The following is a 23,123-nucleotide window of genomic DNA, read 5'->3' on the forward strand; positions in this document are numbered from 1 at the left end:
CTTATGCTATTAGGGTCATTGCAAAGTTTGGCAATATACATCTCAGTAAACTAGCTTACCATGCCTATTTTCATTCTCTGCTTTCGTATGGCGTCATATTCTGGGGTAACTTATCATTGAGTAAAAGAGTGTTCATTGCACAAAAGCGTGTAATCAGAATAATTGCTGGAGCTCATCCAAGATCATCCGACAGACACTTATTTAAAGAGCTACAGATCTTAACTGTAGCCTCAAAATATATATATTCACTTATGAAATTTGTTTATTAACAATCCGAATGAATTCAACAGTAATAGCAGTGTACATGGCTACAACACTAGGAGAAAGGATGATCTTCACTGCTAAAGGTTAAATCTAACTTTGGCTCAGAAGGGGGTAAATTATGCTGCCACAAAAGTCTTTGGTCACTTACCTAATATAATAAAAAGTCTGACAGATAGCCATATAGCATTTAAAAGGAAATTAAAAGAATTTCTTAATGGCAACTCCTTCTACTCATTAGATGAATTTTTGGATACAGTAAGTGGGTAATTTCTCAAACCCCAACAAAAAAAAAATTTTTTAAGTGTCATGTAATATTTTGTGTAATGTAATATCTTGTATATACACCTTTTATTAACCTGACACGTTCCACATCATTACAAAGTGTCATATTCATGATTTATGGAACAAGTACTAATCTAATCTCTGCTTTGTTGATCTATGTTTTTGGAAACCAAACTGGTTTCTGTTGAGTATTTTGTGGTTGTTAAGGTATTCTACAATTCTTTTATACATTAGTTTCTTCAATACTTCTGAGAAACTACTTAGTAGTGATATTGGACAGTAGTTAGATAAATTGCTTTTGCCATTTCACAATGGCAAGCTTTAATCTCTCTGGGACAACACCTTGCTGAATAGACTCATTAAAGATGTGACACAGGACTTGACATATGTGATCACTATAATGCTTTAGAATTTTAGGTGAAATGTTGCCAGAACCAGTGGAATATTTATTTTTTAAGACCTTGATGGTATTTTTAACAGTTTTAACAGTAATAGTGACAGGGGCAATACATATTGGGTCAAATGTGTTGGAATTAACTCTTTGTAATAAACGCATAGCAACATTTAAGGAAGCCCTGCCACCTACAAGTTCTGCTGCAGTTAAGAAGTGATTGTTGAATATGTTGGATATTATTACAGTATTATGGCTAACCTCATCATTACAACTTATCTCTATCGTATTAATATTCTTGTTACTCTTTCCACACTCTCTCTTTATAACATTCCAAACTGTTCTTATTTTGTTCTTGGATTTATCAATTTCAGACTTAATACACGAGTTCCTGAATTTGTTTATCACCCTTTTTAAAATTTTACAATATAGTTTACAATGTGACCTTTCGAGGGGATAATTTGACACTCTTAGTGAGAAATGTAGCTCCCTCTTAGTCCTACAAGAAATTTTAATGCCTTTAGTAATCCAAGGTTTACTGGAAAAAACATTATTGTTCTTTCTGGCAGTTGTTTTCGGAAGGCCATTTCAAATACAGAAGTAAATTCATTTTAAAGAGATTAAATTTAACATTAACATCTGATGTACTATACACTGAATCCCAATCTATCTGTGTCAAATGGTAATTAAAGGCAGACATAGTTTCAGTGTTTATATGTCTACAGGGTCTATAGGTGTGGGAGACTTTGTTGCACAAACTAACGTTGTTGATTTTAAGAAGTTGTCCATCACGGTCAGACAGGCCATAAATTACTTTTCTTACATGAGTACTGTTAACTCTACTCTTGTCAATGAAAATATTATTTAAAAGGCTCTCACAATTTTGTGTAACTCTAGTGGACCAGTTAGCCATAGCAGTCCAGTTGTAAGAATTCATTCAATGGGTTAGCTCAGACTTAAGGTGGTTATTAGTTAAGACTTGACATTAAAGTCAGCTGCAACTATTAAATTTCTGGTTTTGGAGAACAGTTTGGCCAAAAGAGATTCTAACTAATTCATAAAGATGCAAAACTCCCCTGTTGGAGCTCTGTAAATTGCAAGTGCAGTATGTAACATGTCCTCTGCAGGAATTTCAGTCCCACAAACTTCAGAATGTTGAACTACACGATACTTATTTAAATCCAATCTTTATAAATGATTTTACTGTCTATATACATTACCGCATCAAGTTCATACAGTTCTTTCTGTGGATCATTTTGTATTGTGCTTCGCATTAAGTCGCAAAGAACAGAATACTTTCCGCATTTTACATGAATAGTTTCACATATTCAGCACCTTTTTTTACGTTTGTCATGTTCGATACACCGCTTGAATAAGTATAAACATTACCAGCCGCCATATTGTCTTTTCCTCTAGCTTATTTCCTTCCCTTTCCCAGAAAGTTCTTTTCTTTTAAGTTCTTCTTGTAGTTTTATAATTTTCCAATGGAAGTTCTGAGAGCGTAGGGTTTTCCACTACTTCTTTCTCTCGTCTCCACTATTGCAAGTCGAACCATTGTTGTTTCGCTCTTTTATTCACGCGGTTGGCGGCTTATCTTAGGAGTTCTCCTACAGCCTGTGTTGCTGCTACCTCTAGTCGCGCTTTCTCTGTTAGCTTTTCAGTTTATTTTATGTTGTCTAATTTTGCTTCCACTTTCCCAATGCGTGTATTCTCTTGGCCTGTAAGCTCACTGGTGCTGGCCATGGAGTAGAAACATCTCTGGAGTGAGCATTCAGAAGCGCAGAATTGATTTTGTGTTGTCAACACACGTTGCCACAATGGTCACGTGATCTCGGGACGCCATAGATTTGTCCAACATTTGTCCTATAAATTTTGAATGTTGTCATATCGCTAATAAAGACAGACTCCCTTCGTAAGTGTTATGGATTTAGTATAGACGTTTTGCAGGCGCCATAGCAGTTTACGTCTGATATTTGAAATAAATTGTGCTCTTAGCTTTGCAGAGCAAAATGAACGAGCATGACGTCACAGAAGCTTCACATCAGCATGTATTTACAATGTCTTTCATGTCACATCTCGTCAAGTCGCTTAACACAGTCCTGAACGGCAAAATTGGGGTTTTGAGTCACCATCCATAATATGCATAAAATGTTAGAGTATATAGTATCAGAACTTAGGAGCTAACAACGACTAAGTTTGTTAATGGCCGTAGCAAACTTTATAACCTATGTTCTTGAGCAGTTATGTTTGGTAAATTACTGAGAAGTGAGACAACGTTTCAAAACATCGACAATTATTTGCTAGGGAAAATGTGTACATTCATACACATCAAAGAAAGCTTCAAACGAATTAATGAAGCCTGTTAAACTTAACCATTATGTTTCTTCTTACGTAATTAATAACGTCATAAACAACTGTATTTTACTCCTTCATTAAAGCTGACGTTTTTGCTTAAAATGTCATATGGTGGAATTTGCTTCGTCTACTTATGTTCTTATACATATACATTCTGAGCGTCAGCGCTGTTGTGTTATCGTAAAACCTAAATAACTTTTCGCCTTCAGATATACGACCTCGGTTGTGTAAGCAAATTGAAAGTGGAAAACAAAGCGCGATTGTAAAATAAAGATTATGAAGATACAACAGGACAAAATCCATTATTATAAGGAGAAGGAGCGCGGTGAAAATAGGTTAACTTAAGATGTTAACAGACTGGTACCGTTAAAATTTTCTTCCCAAGAAACCTTGACGTACCGTGAAATGACGTGACGTTCCGTTGACGACCTGTGCGAATGCCTCCATTCGAAAGGTATTGTAGAATGTTTTGATGTTATAGGTTCGTTTGAGCAGTTACCAGAAAGCGCCAGACAACAGGCTGTAGTGCGCATGCGCAACTACGATGACGTAAGCAGCCTGTGCTTGGTGCTTGCTCTGCTCATATGCTTTTCGTCGTATTTCTGGTGGGGCATCACGTGACCATGTGTAGCCGTGCAGCATGTTGTTGAGAGGACATACTGAATTGTACTTAGAGCAATTGTTTTATCATATCCCACACAGATAAAGCATGAAAATAAGGAAGCAGTTCTTTGCAAAATATCATTTCAAAATTAGACTCCACAGCTCGAAGTACCATAAAATTTTGCTAAGGGGTGACTCTGACAGATTTTTTTTTTTTTTAATTCGTACTCTGCAATATTGTTATGTAGCATTTCCAACTGGTTTACATCTACACAGCACCGCAAAAAGCTACTAGGATGGAATACAAATTACTTGCAACGAAAAAAGAGACAGTTTCTTGTGTAGCTTACACCGGAATAAAGGACAATAAATTTCATGACTATTTCAAAATGTGAAAAAATTAACATGGTGGTCTGTGAGGCAAAGAAACTGTACAACTGACAGTTTATATTCTATTCTAGCAATAAATATGAAGCCGTGTGGGGAGTTAAAACGATAAAACATGGTATGCTGCCAGTCTAAAATTTAGCATGGAATGGCATTCTATAAATTTAAGACGTAAACACAAATTAAGAAATAACTTCAGGCCCAGAAGTAGTACTAGACAAGTGCCTTGTGATCGAAAAACACTTTCACAGAAGGCAGATCTATAAAATTCTGCTACAGCTGTCATTATATTTGAAACAAAATATTTAGTTCAAAACTATTGAGCAAATTTGCCTACTTAGCTTCAAGCCAATGTTTACGTATGTTCGTACGTATATAGAATTAAGAGATCTTACAGTGTCATAAAAGGAACAGGGCATCAGAGACTACTCCAGCAGCATCGGAATCTCATAAACCATACTAAAATGCTTCATTCCGCTCTAATTGCACATTTCTATGTCCAGATGGACTCTGAAGTACCTGATATTCAGCGTTTCATGTGGTTCTCGTGATACTAATTTTCTTGGAGGTCCAGTACTGTATTCTCATGTTTGGTTCTTTATTATGGTATAATGGTATTATGGTATAACGTCATTCGTCCCAGAAGATGAAAATTTGCACTTTAAACTGAACAAGGCTGAAAGTAGCCAACAGCGCGGAATGAAACACTTCGTTTCAACTAAACTAACTGCCTCAGCGGAAAAAAAATTAACTGAAGCAAATTTCTCTATAAAACTGGCAGAAATAGCTTCGAAACTTCCTGGCAGATTAAAACTGTGAGCCTGACCGAGAATCGAACTCGGGACTTTTGCCTTTCGCGGGCAAGTGCTCTCCCACCGAAGCACGACTCACGCCCGGTACTCACAGCTTTACTTCTGCCAGAGCCTCGTCTCCTACCTTCCAAACTTTACAGAAGCTCTCCTGGTAGAGCACTTGCCCGCGAAAGGCAAAGGTCCCGAGTTCGAGTCTCGGTCGGGCACACAGTTCTAATCTGCCAGGAAGTTTCATATCAGCGCACACTCCGCTGCAGAGTGAAAATCTCATTCTGGAAACATCCCCCAGGCTGTGGCTAAGCCATGTCTCCGCAATATCCTATCTTTCAGGAATGCTAGTTCTGCAAGGTTCGCAGGAGAGCTTCTGTAAAGTTTGGAAGGTAGGAGACGAGGTACTGGCAGAAGTAAAGCTGTGAGTACCGGGCATGAGTCGTGCTTCGGTAGCTCAGTTGGTAGAGCACTTGCCCGCGAAAGGCAAAGGTCCCGAGTTCGAGTCTCGGTCGGGCACACAGTTTTAATCTGCCAGGAAGTTTCATATCAGCGCACACTCCGCTGCAGAGTGAAAATCTCATTCTGGAAGAAATAGCTTCATTAAGACATTAATGGTTGATTGCTAATAATGTGGAAATAATATAAAATCAGAAAATTGAAACTACTAACTTATTTTGGTCTTTCATGGTTATGAGAACGTATATTAATACACATGATGGCTCCCAGCCACAGAAATCTGTTTTGTTTTCATTTGACGAGGGAGCTGTAAACGAAGACACGGCCACGGGTCACGTGGGGAAGGACCCCCCACTATAACTCAGCTTGCTCTGCGCATGCGCGGATCTGGCAGCTTGGGCGCGCCAGGAAAATTTCTCCGGGTAGCTTCTGGCTGCTTGCTGCTACTGCTCATACACCAAACAGCCACGCTCCAAGTAGCCAGAAGCGGGAGGAAGGCACTGCTCATACGCGAATTCAGCTCTGCGCATGCGCACGAGCCCGATGGCAACTGCTCATACGAACCTATATGTGACAAGACGTGACGTCATCTGATGGCGGACGTGAATTGGCGCTAAACAATCGACGTCGTCCCTAGATCACGTGACAATTCCAGCTTAATGTTGACAACATGCGCAGGACGCAATGCTCACTCCAGAGATATTTCTGCTCTATAGTGCTGGCATGTATCTCGCAAGTCTCATTCAAGACTATCGACCTTGGTTACGAGTTGATTTGTTCGATAGTCAACCTGCGTGTTTACAAAGTTCTGAATTTGAAGAGTGTTACTAAACACGTGCGAAATGGAAACATCGAAAAAAGCTCGGCAAGAAGTTTTATTAACAGCTCAGCAAATATCCCTTGCTAAAGTTTTAGCATCAAATGATAAAGCAATACGTGACAAAGGCATTAAAAGATTAAGCAAATGGATAACTGCCAGATCAGGTAGCAAATTAGGTGAGACCAGGTCGTTCATATGATGACATTCGTTAACATTCATGTTACTTAGCTTTCTTTCAGTACGATCAATATGCATTCTTGAAATATAACTTGTATGTGTAATTTACGTTCTACATATAGTTTCCGTCCATTTTAATGCTAGTGGTGTTTTATTTATTGTTTCAATGTGACTTTTGACGTCCATTGCAGAATTTACCAAACAGGATTTGATGACTATATGGAAAGGTTTATTTTACTGCATGTGGATGGCTGACAAACCTTTGTACCAGGTAACACACTTTTATGTATGGTTATAGGTTTGTTATATAACGAACATCATACCATATAACTTTTCATATATATGTGTGCCCAAGCACTCGATATAACCCAACATGCCATTTACACTGATTTGTTTACAGGAGGAGTTAGCAGAACGAATTGCAAATTTAATTCATTGTTTTAAGAAATTGGAACAGGGATTACTTTATGCTGAGTGCTTCCTTCTAACATTGAGGCGGGAATGGTTTGGAATCGACCAACACCGTTTGGATAAATTCATGATGGTAAAGTTTGTAAATACTTTCTAATGTTAGTGGCTGTGATTTTCTGGATAGTAAATTATGCGAGCTGATACATTTTGTTCATATTAGAAATAACATCCAAAAGTAAATCATAGCAGGGAAGCAATTAGTTACATAAGTTGGTCATAATTTAAAGTTTCTTTGTATGGAGTATATGATCATTTAACAATTAAGATGTAGGAACGTGGACTGACTGCATTTACTCCCCATCCACCATCGACAAAGAGTAGTAGCTAGGCGCTACAGTCTCGAACCGCGTGACCGCTACGGTCGCAGGTTCGAATCCTGCCTCGGGCATGGATGTGTGTAATGTCCTTAGGTTAGTTAGGTTTAACTAGTTCTAAGTTCTAGGGGACTGATGACCTCAGAAGTTAAGTTCCATAGTGTTCAGAGCCAGTAGTAGCTGCATGTGTAAACCCACAGCCACACCAACACTGAAAATATCACAAATTAAAATTTTCTGTATTTCGCCATATGTAGATTATTACAGAACTCTAATATTTATTCGAGGGATATCCATGAAATTTTGAGTGCCACTATTAGCTGATAAATACTAGTACAACACAAGTCTGAATAATTGTTGTCATTAGCACTTGCTTCTGTGAGTTAGTCAGATTTGTAGTGCCAAATGGCCTTCTTGTTTTTATTAACACCACCAGTTTTATTTTTAAGTGACAGCAGTAAGGCATATGAAATATAAATATGCACTGTAGAATAATCAAAGGCAAAAGTACATGTGAATGACAGACCCTGTGTCAAAATTAAAACGACTTGCATGTGTAGGCTCTAATCAAATAATATTCTGAAAAGGAAAGTTGCTACTCATCATATAGCTTTTTTGTGTGTGTGTGTGTGTGTGTGTGTGTGTGTGTGTGTGTGTGTGTGTGTGTGTTTCTCCTCTCTAATATTGACAAAGGCTTTAATGGCTGAAAGCTATATTTGTGACAGTCTTTCTGTTGTGCATATCTGCGACTCAGCATCTCTGTAGTGTGGTGAGTAGCAGATTTCCTTTTCATGATATGTGTAGGCTCTAGTTAGCTGCACACCATAATATGGGAGGTGCTGTCATTACATCTCAGCAAGCCACTGTAGAGTGCACTGTGAAGAGTACATTGCACTTTCCTATTGTAGTCATAAGTACAGCATCCCAACATGTCTTAATCAGTCACAAATTGTTATAATGGTTATTTTGTAGGATATACAATTGAGGCAATAGAATCAGTTTAGTCACCTGACATGATTGTCATTGAAGGGGAGTTGGAACGCATTATCCCGACAATGTTAAATTTATTGACTTGGCCTCCCTGTATTTCAGGAACCACTGTAGCCATTGACATGAAACTTTTACAGGACATTAAACTGTATGTTCTGAGTCTTCTGAACTACAATAATTGCATTTCAGCACTGCTTTCAGAAATACAATTTTTTAATTACACAGTTAAAATTTTGTGTACTGTTTTGTATGTTATCCTAAGTAATTTTAATTATACATAACATTATGTTCTTTTAGTTCAGTAGACTCAGGATTTGTATGTTATTACTCCCTGAAAATTTGAATATTCTACTCGAAGTGGTTTCTGAGATTTAGGGGAAAATGCAAGAGAAAATGTAAATTTTCAGGGACGGCTTCTAAAGTTTCTAAAGACTATAACTCACTTAATATATGCTTATTTTTTATTTTTAGTCACTCAGAAGCACCCTGCACCATACTGTCAATCTTCCTCTTTAACATTTTTCCATGTTTTTTTCTTCTTTCTGGACTCCTTAGTGGCCAACGGTGCTGCATACTCTGCTTTATCAATGTGAATCTTGTCCATATGTTGAAGTTCTCTGTTGCAGTTTGCTCCAGGATTAATTCCCATATGCTGTTAGCACTTTCACCCTACCAATGTTGCCATCATTAAAAACAATAATAGCATCACTGACACCCCACTTTAGCATCTTCATTCCATCAAACACAGTTTTTGGCAAGCGAGTCCATATAAGATTATTGAAGGACTCGGGATTTGCGTCTGACCATGCAGACACTTCTTCAGTGATTCAGGATTTGCCAGGTCTTGGTTAATAGGTTTTATGATATCCATGACTGCTGCTTGGATGGAATGTTTCAGTTCTGGGCGTTGCGGTAATTGCACCATGAATCAGTTCCATGAAGTCAAAGGTGGTGTACTGGTTTTTCATCTGTTGGCAGTCTGTGGAAGAAGGTAGTCCATACTGCCTGCTTCATTTTCAATAATTCCCCAGTATTATTTGTAACTACTATGCCATAATACTGCTGTAGTTCATTAATCATTTTGTCTGTAAGCCTGCCTCTCATGGTTTTACCATCAGAAAGTTTGTCTCCCAAACTTTGTTTCAGCTTCCTCAACCTGGTGCCCATCCTCTTCTGGACATGACGAACACTGTTAACCTTTATAACACAGCAATCCACAGCCTTCTATATAAAAAATTACCAATAAATTAGATCTTGAAGTAATGCATGTAAAAAATTTAACGTTTTCAAATGGTGTAGATTATATTAAAAAAAAAAATACTTCCCATTTGAGTTTGTAAGTGATATATATCGTTTTATTTGGAAAATTGCAAATTTTATAATGAGATAAAAATCCGAAAATGTGAAAAAAATATTTTTCCCATTGTAACTCCCCTTAAACTATTCTAGCAGGATTACATGGAAAGTCCCTATATTAAAGATCACTGAGCATGAAAGTTAGCACTCCAGTATTGGTGAACTGACTGTCTACAATTTTAGTCATTGCATAGTTGTCAATGTCATTGATATTCTCCTATAATATGAACAAGGGGTGCTTTCAATCTCTCAAGCAGAGCTAACTTCTAGACCAAGGGCAGTGCCAGGCAGTGCATTATTCATCCGTTGTGCAGAGGTTGACAGTGTCAATTTTGTTTATCCATTGAAAGGACAGTTGTGTAATTAACCTTTGAGCAGTGACAAAACAGGTGATGTCAAGCACTGAAATTGAAACTTTTTTATATTCACTGTAGGCCTACATTGTTCGTGATTTCATTCAATTTTTGGGACAGCAGCTTGACAGTTTGTTTACTTGTATGTAGTGGCACGTGAGGTCACAGTTAAGTTAAAAGATGACAGTTTGGTTGTGAGCTGGCGAAACCAACAAATGTGATATAAAAAGAAGATATTTGTTAAAATCGACGTTATAGTGACAGATTGTTTGTAGAATCACCCAAGATCTATCGTGAAAGGCGATTGGTTGAGATTTGATGAAGAGAACAAATGTGTTGTTATGCTGGGAAGTCTGCCTCCATTTATCGAACAATTAATGTTGTTGAAACTTCCTGGCCAAAACCACAGCTTACTTTCATCAATGTTCGCATGTTAAAAACATCTCCGTATTTTGTGTCAATATTTCAGTTATATTTTATGTGCCGCCAATTTATTTTTAATGTTACAGCAGCTATCTTTTAAGTTTACCAGTTTTTCTTTTTCTCTCCTCTTCTCTCTCTCTCTCTCTCTTTTATATATATATATTTTATTTTTTTTTTAAATCAGTTGCGGAAAAGCTCTATAATGTGCCCACATGCCATGTGCCAATCTTGCTCCATTAAATAGGCTACATAAGTAATAACACTATGTCTGATCAGTAGTGTTATTCTCGAACAGTACTGATAGAAAGTTGCACAAGTCTCTTATTTGTGGTCTCCTTTGCAGCTTTATTACACCTTCCTAGATTCTTCTCAGCATTAGAAGTTACACACACACACACACTCACACACTTATACATACAGGGAGGAAGAGGATAGAGAGACATTGAAAGAATACTATGGACAAAAATTCATATTTGTAAAAGTATGATTTAAGTGAGAGGACCATGGTGAAGTAGTTGGGAGTAAGAGGCTGAATGATAGCAGTAGTGAGGGAAGTAGACAAAGGCAGATTATGTGGTTGCTGGAGAGGGAGTACTGGACGTTACAGGGAGCCATTTCATTTGCAGGGCCAAGGAATATGTTAAGAATAAGAAGATCTTACTTGGACAGTTCAAAGAAACAAGTACTAGGAGATGGGGATCTGTACGTTACCACTTCTGAAGCTCATGTTCAAATCATCAGAGTTGTTCTCAGCTGTGTTCTTGGACAGTGTATTGTAAACCTTACTCGTGTCTTCAGTGTAACAGTGCCTATTCATTCAGCTGGACCTCTGGTCATGTCCACCTAAACGGCTGTGTGAAAGTTGTTCAGCTGGTATGTAATGTGGCTGCTTTCAGAGGTAATACTGCTTATTATGGTGTTAAAAACCTATTACAGGACTGGAATAAGTTATAGAGGTTGGGTGCATAGGACAAACAGTCAAAGCTCTGGCGGATAATGTGATGTAGTTGTTCAGAGCATGTATATTAAGTAATAAAGGAACCAGTCCTTTATAGTTGGTCTGTAGGAATATTAGGGATCTTGGAGGATACACTTCTGGACCAGGTTTTGGGGGAACACATTCCATATAATGTACTGTGTAAGAAATTGCTCATCGCTGCAGATGAACAGTCTGCAAGAGGCAAGGCTGTGCTGGAGACACTTTTTGGTGCAAAAGCATTGACTGATATTTGAGTGGAGTTACAATCATTTCATGTATGCAGTGGCTTTTATGAGCTCGTTGGAGGGGGCGGGGGGGGGGTTGACCTCAAGGAATATGGAGTGTTTAGCTAAGGACAACAAGGCAAAATTAATGGTAAATATGAAAATGCTGCAGTGAATGCGAGCCTTGGTCCTGCTTCTATACCATGAAGATATTGGAGGCTGAACCAGGTGAATAAAGGGTTGAGAATTTGAGTGTGTAGAAATGTTTCTTCTAGTTGGCATATAAACTGATCTGTGTTCCAAAGTACTGAGCCAGTGCTCATGCCATGACATCGATTTGTTTTTATATATACCCTTCGGAAGAGAAGTAGTTGTGAGTTATACAGTCTTTCATAATTATAAGAAGTGTGATGGAAAGTTTGTAATCAGCAAGACATGGGAAGGTAGTCTTTGGTTTCAGGAAAGCCATGAGCATGGGGAATGTTGACGTATATGGAGGCACTGAAAGCAGTAACAACTCAGAGGCCAGGTAGTTATAGGATAGGTATTGTGGAGAGCATTGGAGGATATGGTTAGTGGCCCTAATGTAGAAAGTTGGGTGCAAACAATATTGGAGTTGGTCATCTAGACACACAAATTTCTTGTGTGATGTCACAGTAAACAGACACAGTGGGGTGTCCACAGTGTTTTATAATTGTAGATTTTAGGATTCTGGGGATTGGAGATCACATGAGACTACATAGCAACATTGATGGAACCATTGTCTGTTGGAGAATCACATGTGAAGTATCTTTAAAGTTTGTGGATGCATGCACATTCATCTTTAAAGATATCTGTGTTGTTGGGGCATGGTATGGAGGTTTTCAGTGGATAGGAGGGCAGTTATAGTCTGTCCGTAAACTGAAAAGTGAGCAGTGCTTGTTGTGGAAGGAAGAGGCCTTTCCCAGAAGAATGCTTCAACTGCCATACAGGTTAGCTAAAAAAGAGTTTCTCGTCAAGAAGTACAGTGTAACGTGTGCTGATTTACGTATATTCTGTTCGTGTTCATTTCTCTGGACTGTAGTTGTATTAGTTATTAATTCCTTTACTCAGTATAGTGTTAACACATTTAGTGGAAAATAAAACACTTCTAGGCATGTATGTGGACCCTCTGTTTTAAAAGGTGCACTGCAGAAGGGCCGGTGTAACTGTGTGAAACGGGTTGTAGTTGCTCCATGATATGTAGATGGGTAGAGGGAGTGGGCACTTGCTTGCTCATACATCAGTTTGCAGACAGATTATACCAACAATCCAACTATTACCTCCCCCTTATTACTCAGTATTGCCACAGACTGTAACAGCTGCATTACATCCTATGCTCAGGCTTTGAGTACTGTTTTTCTTACTTTCAGATGAGGATTGTGCTCCCCAAAATCCTTCCCACTTCTCCCAAATTGTTATTGTCACCCTCACAATGTATGAAACATCCTAAACCATGGCACTCCTATCTCAAATGCCATGTCACATGGATGATATGCAGGTGAAAGACCAATGCGCAAGAACTGTCCCTTGCACTCACTCAGCACACCCTCACTTCAGTTATCACTATAGTCTGCCCTTCAACAACTCTGCCTTTCTCTAGGTGGCTTTTTGTTTTCACTTCTGACTCACTCACCTCATCTGCACTGCTCTTTGGATTTCCTCTCGATCCTATACTGCTCCTTCTACATTCAGTCTTTCTCCTATGTGTGTTAAAAAAAAAAAAAAATCAAGCTGAGCTACAGTGTTTCAGGTCTTGTTTAAATGCCTATTTACTGCTCGACTGACTAGTTACATTTGTTTATTCCATTGTTTTTATCCCAAAAGTTTCATATCTCTGCAAACCCATACACTCGGAAATAGCCATTTAAGTACTAATTTAAAGCATTAGAAAGTAGCAAAATATAATAAATTACAAACAGCATTCCTATTAAGTCGCTGTAATAGGAATCGGCAGTGCCAAACAAAATGTGGAAGTTTGCTGTGGCTTCCTTTTCGCTTGTGACTTTTAAAACTATTTACGCATTTAATGTGAATCATATTACAGTGTTATATAATGTGTTTGTTGGACTTGAATTATATGATGGTGCTCATGTAAGACCCACCAAGTTGGTAATTGACAAGGCAATTCCTTTTTTTTGGGGGGGGGGGGGGGGGGGGAGAGAAATCCCATACCTTGCTGAGTTTATACCCCTGTCTGTGTTAAATAAATTCAGTACCTACACTTATTATCAAAAAATTTAACCATATAAGGTGTATCAAATGAAATTTGTAACTGAATTGGAAATTTATTGAAAATTGTGCACTTCACAAAATAAAAAGAATAATATAGTGGAAGCCTGTAATACCAAGTCACATTGATAATCAGACAACTCATAAAAACACCTGAGCATAAAAATTTGTAGGCATATGAAAATGGCTGACTTTTGTCCATATGCAGTATACTACGGAAATGCAGTCAGTCTACAGAGGAGGTTGCTTACAAAAAACTAGTGCGACTTGTTGTATAATACTTCTCAAGTGTTTAGGACATGTACCAAGTATGACTAACAAAGGATATTCATCATACACAAAAAAAGGCAGCACAAATACTCATCTGATAGAGGAGCTGTTCAGTTGCAGACAGACACAACAAAAAGACAGCTATACATTTGACCTTTTGGCCAAAAGGTCTCTTTCTAAAATAGAAAACACACATTCACGCAAGCACAACTCATACACACTGACCACTGTCACCAGCCACTGAGGCCAGGTTGCAACTGTGCTTAATGGAGGTAAGATGGAAGCTGGGGAGGATGAAGACACACTGTGGGGACACAGTACGGCTTCTAGATGAAGTTGAAAGGTTTAAGGGGAATGGAAAAGGAGAAAAGTAGAGGGAAAAAAGAGTAGTGGGTGTGTTGGTGTAATAGAAAGCTGTGTAGTGCTACAGTGGGAGCAGGGAAGATGGTAAATGGGTGAAGAACAAAAACAAGCAAAGGTTGAGGCCAGGGTGGTTGCAGGAAAGTAGGATGTTTTGCAGGGAGTGTTCCATCTGCACATTTCAGAAAAGTGGAGTGTTGATGGGAAGGGTCCAGATGGAGCAGTTTGTGAAGCAGCCATTGAAGTGAAGCACGTTGTGTTGGGCGTCATGTTCAGAAACTGAATTGCCCAGATGTCTCTTGGCCATAGTTTGTCGATGGCCTTTCATGCGGTAAGACAGCTTGATGGTTGTCATGCCCACATAGAAAGCAGCACAGTTGCTGCATAGTTTGAAAATCACATGACAGCTTTCACAGGTAGCCCTACCTTTGCTGGGATAGGTGATGCTTGTGACTAGAATGGGGTAGTTGGTGGCGGGAGGATGTATGGTACAGGATGATTGCTGCTTAGTTTGTAAATCACATGATTGCTTGCACAAGTAGCTTAGCCTTTGATGAGATAGGTGATGCCTGTGACCAGAATGGAGTAGTTGTTTGTGGGAGGATGTATGGGACAGGTCTTGTATCTAGGTCTATTGCAGGGATATGAACCAGCAAGGGGTTGGGAGCAGAGCTGGAGTATGGATGGACAAGAGTATTACGTAGGTCCTGTGGGCGGCGGAATACCACTATGTGAGGGGTGGGAAGAATAGTGGGTAGGATATTCCTCATTTCAGGGCATGATGAGAGGTAATCGACACCCTAGTGGAGAATGTGATTCAGTTGTTCCAGTCCTGTGGTACTGAGTCAGAAGGGGAGTGCTCCTTTGTGGTCGAATAGTGGGAATGTGGAAGACAGTAGGTGACTGGAAAGACAAGGCACAGGAGAAAAGTTTCTATGCAAGGTTAAGAGGATAATTTCAGTTTGCAGAGGCCTCGGTGAGACCTTCGGTATATTTGGATAGAACCTGTTGGTCCATACAGGTGTGACAGTCACTGATGGCTAGGCTGTATAGAACGGACATGCTGGTACAGAATGGGTGGCAGATGTCAAAGTGGAGGTATTGCTGGTGGTTGGTCAGTTTGATGTGGATTGAGGAACTGATGTAGCTATCTTTGAGATGGAGGTCAACGTGGAGGATGGTAGCTCATTGAGTTGAGGAGAATGAGGTGAAGCAAACGGGGGAGAAGTTTTGAAGTTCTGGAGGAATGTGGACAGGGTATCCTTATGCTCAGTGCAGATCACAAAGCTGTCATCAGTGAATCTGAAATAGGTGAGAGATTTTGGATTCTGAATAGTTAGGAAGGATTCGTCTCGGTGGCCCATACCATGCAGGTGTCCATTGCCATACCACGGATTTGTTTGTAGATAATGGCTTCAAAGTTGAAGTAATTGTGGGGGTCATGGTGATCAGGAAGGAAATTGTAGGTTTGGAGTCTGTTGGGCGTTTGGAAAGGTAGTATTCAGTAGCAGCAAGGCCATGGGCGTAAGAGATGATAGTGTAGAGAGAGATGCCATCAATAGTGACAAGGATGGTGTCATGGTGTAAAGGAACAGGAACTGTGGAGATTTGGTGGAGGAAGTGGTTGCTGTCTTTTATACAGGGTGGTCAGAAACAGCCTGAAAAGCTTGTGTAAGGGTATTTGGCAGAGGGAAGATTGTGCTGAGAAATAATTGTCAAGAAAAAAATTCGAAACATTGCACTTTTTCAGAGTTATGTAGTGCGAAAGTTAGCCAATCAAGTTGATGTGTGTGTAAATTCAAGCACTTGCATCCGCCAATGCACCAACATCTGTGGGTCCTTGAGGTACCTCTTGTTGAAATGCTCATTACTAGTTAATATGTGCCTTTTTCAGAAGTTATTAATTAAAACCAGGTGAGCAAAAGTTACAATTATCCAGTTTGGGGAGAACTAATTTGGCAAGACTGCCTCTGGCAGGCTGCTTCAATTTGCACCTGTGATGGGCTGATTGGTTAACTTCAGTGCTAAATAACTCAGAAACTGCACATGGTCACCGACTTCTTTCTTAACTCTTATTTCTCTGCACAATGCCCCCCCTACAACACCCTTACAAGATTTCCAGTCTGTTTCTGACCTTCCTGTATTGTAGGTTAGATTACAGGTAATGGGCTGAAAGTGTTTGGCCATGAGAGCAGAGTTGCTCTCAGTGGGGACACAGTAACCGGCCACAGTGGGGCTTCTGAGTTGTTGGGTTTACAGACTTTAGGAAGCATGTAGAAGGTAGGAATGTGGGGGGTGATAAGGGTGAGGAGAGAGATAGTTTCAGAGGAGAGGTTCTAGGATGGCCATAAGGATTTGAGGAGAGACTGAAGGCCATGTGGGATTTCTGGAATATGGTCACTGTGGAAGGGTTTATAGGTGGATAAATCTGACAGCTGGTGGAGTCCTGCCATGTAGTCCCTCTGGTTCAGAACACAGTGGTGAAGCCTTTGTTGGCAGGTGGGATTGTAAGGTTGTGATCAGTTTTTAGGTGGTTGATTGCAGTTCTTTCTGTGGATGTAACGTTAGGTTCCATGTTGAAGGATTTGGAGACTGGCAAGGTTTGTGATTAAGAATTTCTGGAACGTTAACAGGGGGTGATTAGGGGGGCAGTTGGGGGTGAATCATAGTTGGATGGAGAAGTGAATTGAATCAGGCATGGTTCACCATTAGCTTTGGGTTGAATCTGATTGGTAGGGTTGTTGGTGAAAAAGGGTTTCCATTGTAGGGACCAGGAGAAGGAGAGAAGGTCTTTAACAAGTCCAGTGCGATTGAATTTTGTAGTGGGACTGATACTTCTGTTGGGCTAAGGGTTTTGGAGGAAAGGTTTATGACTGTGTTTCAATTCCATTTTGGTTCTGGATTCTGTATGGTGGTAGGAAGGAGTTTCTGAGGCAGTGGTAAATGTAGTAGGTCTGCAAGGCAGGGTTTATTGGCAATAAGGGAATGTTCGAGAGGTTCAGAGGCTGTCGTAGAGGTGGTGAAAGAAACAGCTGGACCACCTAGTTGCTGAACACATGCTGCCCAACCTGTTGTGCTCCACTTCAATGGATACTTGACAGCCTGCACCATTGGGGTCCATCCTATTAATGGCAGCTTTTCTGTACTGTGCTGGTGCATAGTCTCCCTGCAATATATCCTTCATCCACACCCACAGATTGTTTCTCCCATTAGGCACAAGTGCTTGCAGTCCTGTTCAATGGCCGTGTGTATGTGTTCTACACATGCACTTGAGGTAAACATGCCCAAGAATCCACATATTTTTCTGTCAGAAGCACATGCATACTGATATTTGTCTTCAGGCATCGTCATCCACACTGGAGAGACCATAGCATTTAGGGTGCCTGTGCATGTGATTCTGAGTTATTTCATACATGGAATATTTACAAGCAGACCTGTCAGCCATAGATCATTTTTCGTCTTAATTGGCGTGGTTGCAAAATCTGCACATGCAATGATTTAGTTGACAGATATATGACATACCTTTGCATAGTGAGGGATCAATCACTGGCTTACTAAAAACATATCAATTGGAGAGTATGAAGCAGCAAGAAATTTTCGTCATCCATCTTCTGATTGATTTGATCTCCTCAGCACTGCTCTCTCTCTCTCTCTCTCTCTCTCTCTCTCTCTCCCCCCTCCCCCCTCTCTCCCCCCCCTCCCTCCCTCTCCGTCTCTCTCTCTCTCCCTCTCCGTCTCTCTCTCTCTCTCTCTCTCTCTCTCCCTCTCCGTCTCTCTCTCTCTCTCTCCCCCTCTCCGTCTCTCTCTCTCTCTCTCTCTCTCTCTCTCTCTCTCTCTCTCTCTCTCTCTCTCTCTCTCTCTCTCTCTCTCTCTCTCTCTCCCCCTCTCCGTCTCTCTCTCTCCCTCTCCATCCCTCTCTCTCCCTCTCCGTCTCTCTCTCTCCCTCTCCGTCTCTCTCTCTCCCTCTCCGTCTCTCTCTCTCCCTCTCCGTCTCTCTCTCTCTCTCCCTCTCCGTCTCTCTCTCTCTCTCTCTCCCTCTCCGTCTCTCTCTCTCTCTCTCCCTCTCCGTCTCTCTCTCTCTCCCTCTCCGTCTCTCTCTCTCTCTCTCCCCTCTCCGTCTCTCTCTCTCTCTCTCTCCCTCTCCGTCTCTCTCTCTCTCTCTCCCTCTCCGTCTCTCTCTCTCTCTCTCCCTCTCCGTCTCTCTCTCTCTCTCCCTCTCCGTCTCTCTCTCCCTCTCCGTCTCTCTCTCCCTCTCCGCGTCTCTCTCTCCCTCTCCGTCTCCCTCTCCCTCTCCGTCTCTCTCTCCCTCTCCGTCTGTCTGTCTCTCTCTCTCTCTCTCTCTCTCTCTCTCTCTCCTCTCTCTCTCTCTCTCTCTCTCCTCTCTCTCTCTCTCTCTCTCTCTCTCCCTCTCCGTCTCTCCCTCTCTCTCTCTCTCTCTCTCTCTCTCCCTCTCTCCCCTCTCCGTCTCTCCCTCTCCGTCTCTCTCTCTCTCCCTCTCTGTCTCTCTCTCCCCTCTCCCTCTCTCCTGTGCCAACCTTTTCATCACAAGATAATGCTTATGCCCCTCAATTATTTGTTGGGTATATTCCAATTTCTGCCTTCACCTCTAGTTACTAACCTCTACAGCTCCCTTTAATACAAAGGAAGTGATTCCCTGATGTCTTAACACATGTCCTATCATCCTGTCCCTTCTTCTTGTCAGTGTTTTCCACATGGTTTCTTTCTTTGCTGATTCTGCAGAGAAACTCCTCATTCCTTATCTTTTCAGTCCACCTATTTTTCAACATTCTTCTGTAGCAGCACATTGTTACACTTCGACACTCTTCTTTTCCAGTGTTCCCGCAAGTCCATGATTTAACCATACAATGACATGCCCCAAACATACATTCTCAGAAATTTCTTCTTCTTGAAATACTAGTAAATGTCTCTTCAGCAGCAGTGGCTGTGCTGATCTGGTTTTTATATCCTTGCTTTGTCCATCATGGATTATTTTGCTTCCAAGGTAGCAGACTTTATTAACTTCCTGTACTTCGTGATCACCACTTTCGATGCTAAATTTATCACTAATATAATTTCTGCTACTCCTGTTTAGTTTCATCTTTCTTCGTTGTACTCGTAATCCATATTCTGTGTTCATTAGCTTGTTCATTCCATTTAACAGATTTTGTAATTCTTCATCTTTTCCACTAAGAACAGTAGTATTATCAATGAATCTTATCATTGATATTGTTTCATGCTGAACTTTTTGCTCACTCCAAAATCTATTTTGTATTTCTTTCATTGCTTCTGAGATACGCAGATTGAGCATTATAGGTGAAAGATTGGATCTCTATTTTATGCCCTTCTTAATCTATTTAATTCTTGGGCTTCCATCCTCATTGTTACCTCATATTTCTTGTACATCATTCCCAATAGCTTACAACTATTTCTCTGAGAATTTCGAACATCTTGCACCATACAATTACAGTTTTGTTAGCAGTAGGCATTGTAAGACATCCTGTGAAACATTAGTAATGCCTCCTCTGACAACAACCTAGAACAGATAGTTCTGAACCCTACTCATAATGGAAGTATATTGGATCATATGGCAACAAGTAGACCTGACCTATTTAAGACTGTTCACATTGAAAACTGGCATCAGTGATCGTGACAGTAATCATGTGCAGTAATCATGATGCGGTTGTGGGCAACAGTAATTACCAAAGTACAAAAGACGACTAAAGCAAGCCGAAAGATATATAAGACTCTCACAATTAAAGCTTTTGGCCATTAAGGCCTTCGTCAACAGTAGACACACACACACACACACACACACACACACACACACACACGAACTGCAGTCTCAGGCAACTGAAACCACACTGTGAGCAGCAGCAGCACCAGTGCGTAATGGGGAGTGACGACTGGGTGAGGGTAAGGAGGCGGCTCGGGTGGAGAGGGGGAGGAATAGTATGGTGGGGGTGGCGGACAGTGAAGTGCTGCAGGTTAGACGAAGGGCAGGGGAGAGGTGGGGCGGGAGGGGCGCGGGAGGTAGTAGAAAAGTAGAGAAATAAAAAGACTGGGTATGGTGGAATGACAGCTGTGTAGTGCTGGAATGGGAACAGGGGAAGGGGCTGGATGGGTGAGGACAGTGACTAACGAAGGTTGAGGCCAAGAGGCAGTGTTACAGGAACATAAGGATGTATTGCAGGGAAAGTTTCCCACCTGCGCTATTCAGAAAAGAGGGACTGTTTCATCACTGCAGATGTGACGGCCATGGGTTGCTATTCTGTACGGAAGGGAATTCTTGGTATGGAACAGGTAGCAGTTGTCAAAGTGGGGAGGTATTGCTGGTGGTTAGTGGTTTGCAGAGTATTGATGTAGAACATAGGTACAGTGTAGACTTTCATGGCCACAATTTACAATCTTGGGTGATTTTATTTGTATGGTCCTTAAACCATAGTTTAGGTATGTTTGTGTGCTTAATGTTTTGTCCTCCAGAAGGACACAAAAGCAATTATCATCTGGGCAACACAGATAAATTGGCAATAGCAGTTGATGCACTGGGACCAAGGGAACCACTAAATTTGATTTTCTGTTGCTGGTGCTTTACCAAGGTCTATTCATTATAACGCTAGGAAGTAGTATAGAGAAGGTATAGAAATTCAAAACACAAATATGCCTTCAACACAAAAGCAGGACTGAAATTAGACAAGTTGTCATCGGTAGTCCTAAATAAGCCAAACAGACCAACTCTTTAGCAGAATAAGTTGTATATCGCACATTGGTGCGAATCTGCATTCTTAAGCAGTGGCCGGATGACGTCACACCCAAACTATTACATGGTTTCATATAGATGGTTTGACTTTGAGCTTCTTTGTGTTAGTACACCATCTAACAAACTTTATCATCTCTGAGGTTGTCTCCAGCATTAGCTGTTGTTAGCATTAGCTGTTGTTGGGCACCGTAACGTGCCTTAGACCACATCCTAATGCCCATCCGACTAAAATCACAAATAACATCTAGCACATTTTAAACTGTCAAACACTTCTCTAGGTCAACAAATCCTATGAAAGCATCTTAATTTATCTTAAGTATTGTTTCCATTATAAAGTGTAATATCCAAACTGCCTCACCTATTCAAACCAGTTTTCATCTTACAGATCCTTAGTTTTATTTCCCATTTTCTGTATATTATTCTTGTCAATAACTTTGGTGCAAGAGCTGTTAAGCTGATTGTGAGATAGATCTTGCTCTTACCTGCTCTTGCTATTTTTGGGATTGTGTGACTGATACTTTTCCAAAAGTCTGGTGGTATATCTCCATGCTCATAGATTATATACATCAACATGAATAGTCACATGGTTGTCAGTCCCCAAAAATTTTAGACCTATGTCTTCCAAATCCACTCCCATTTCTTGTGCCAACATGTGACTAGACAGTTCCTCCCCCTTGTAGAGGCCCTCAAGTTTCTCATTACACATATCTGCTCTCTCTTCTGCTTTTAACTGAAGAATTCCTATTGCACTTCTGATGTTGACACCCTTCCTTTTAATTTAATCTGTGCTGATGACGTCTTTTTCAGTTTTCTTCACATTTTTTGGGAGCTGTTTCACATCTCTTCCTTGAATTTCCTGTTTACTTTGTTCGTAAGTTACTTATATTTGTGTATTCCTGTCTTTTGTGAACATTTCTGCGCTTCTTTCTTTTGCTGTTGAAGTGAAGTACTTTATCTATTGCCCAAGGTTTCTTTATAGTTACCTTCCTCATACCTATACTTTTTGTTCCAAGGTCTCTGATTGCACCGGTAAGAGATGTCCATTCCATTTTAACTAAATTGTATGGTGTGGTTATTCCTTACACATTATCTACTGCCTTAAAGAACTTCAAATCGACATGTTTATTCTTCTACTTCTTTACACATTGATACTTTGTGACAACTCTCTTAAATTCCAGTTTACTCTGGCAATCGAAGACCAGTGTGTTTTCATATTTAGCATACAACCGATAGCCTATTTTCACCACTGGACCCAAAGATTATTTCGTGGGACATGTACATTCTTGTTTTTCCATTATAATTAACACCATGCTGAAATTTCCCCCAGTCAGAAGAATCATTGCCTCATAATTACAGTAGGTTCTTTAGCAAGATGTTGCCAAGATTCAATGACGACCAACTGGCAAAGTGTGCGAAAGCCCCAGAAAAAAAAAATTATTTTGCCCTAAACAATCTACTTTTATTATTTTGATTGTTGTCGGCATTACTTAAGATTAAAAAAAAGTTACTGACAGCATTTATTTATCACATATAGAACTGTTCCAATTCTAAACAGCTTGACTTTGCTTTTACAGGAGTATACTTAATGGTGTTTCTGTCTGTAGGCCCATATAACCTGCAATGTTATCTTACAAATAACAGCAGATAAACAGCTGCATTCATTTTGTCAGTTCAAATAATGAATATTGTGTTTCCCACCTTATATGTAGTTCAAACAAAAGTTAATGTAGCATATGATAGTCATTCCATAAGTCATGGTAACTATGGTATATCTTGTGATAATGCAACAACATGAGAATTCCATGATGTGCATTGAAGCGGTATAGCAGTGTGTATGT

General features: G+C 40.2%; 1 protein-coding gene across 1 annotated transcript in view; it reads left to right on the top strand.

The window, feature by feature from the left end:
* The first annotated feature begins 6,308 nt into the window (after positions 1 to 6,308).
* LOC126175058 (ribosomal RNA processing protein 1 homolog) overlaps positions 6,309 to 23,123 on the top strand; it is a 37,542-nt gene continuing 20,727 nt past the window's right edge. Inside the window, exons 1-3 of the mRNA XM_049921576.1 lie at positions 6,309 to 6,537; positions 6,730 to 6,809; positions 6,939 to 7,082. Of these exons, the coding sequence (XP_049777533.1) occupies positions 6,384 to 6,537; positions 6,730 to 6,809; positions 6,939 to 7,082 (378 nt within the window). The 5' untranslated portion in view covers positions 6,309 to 6,383. The remainder of the gene's footprint in view (positions 6,538 to 6,729; positions 6,810 to 6,938; positions 7,083 to 23,123) is intronic.

This window comes from Schistocerca cancellata, chromosome 3 (assembly GCF_023864275.1).
Source record: "Schistocerca cancellata isolate TAMUIC-IGC-003103 chromosome 3, iqSchCanc2.1, whole genome shotgun sequence".
In the NCBI taxonomy this organism is placed as follows: Eukaryota; Metazoa; Arthropoda; class Insecta; order Orthoptera; family Acrididae; genus Schistocerca; species Schistocerca cancellata.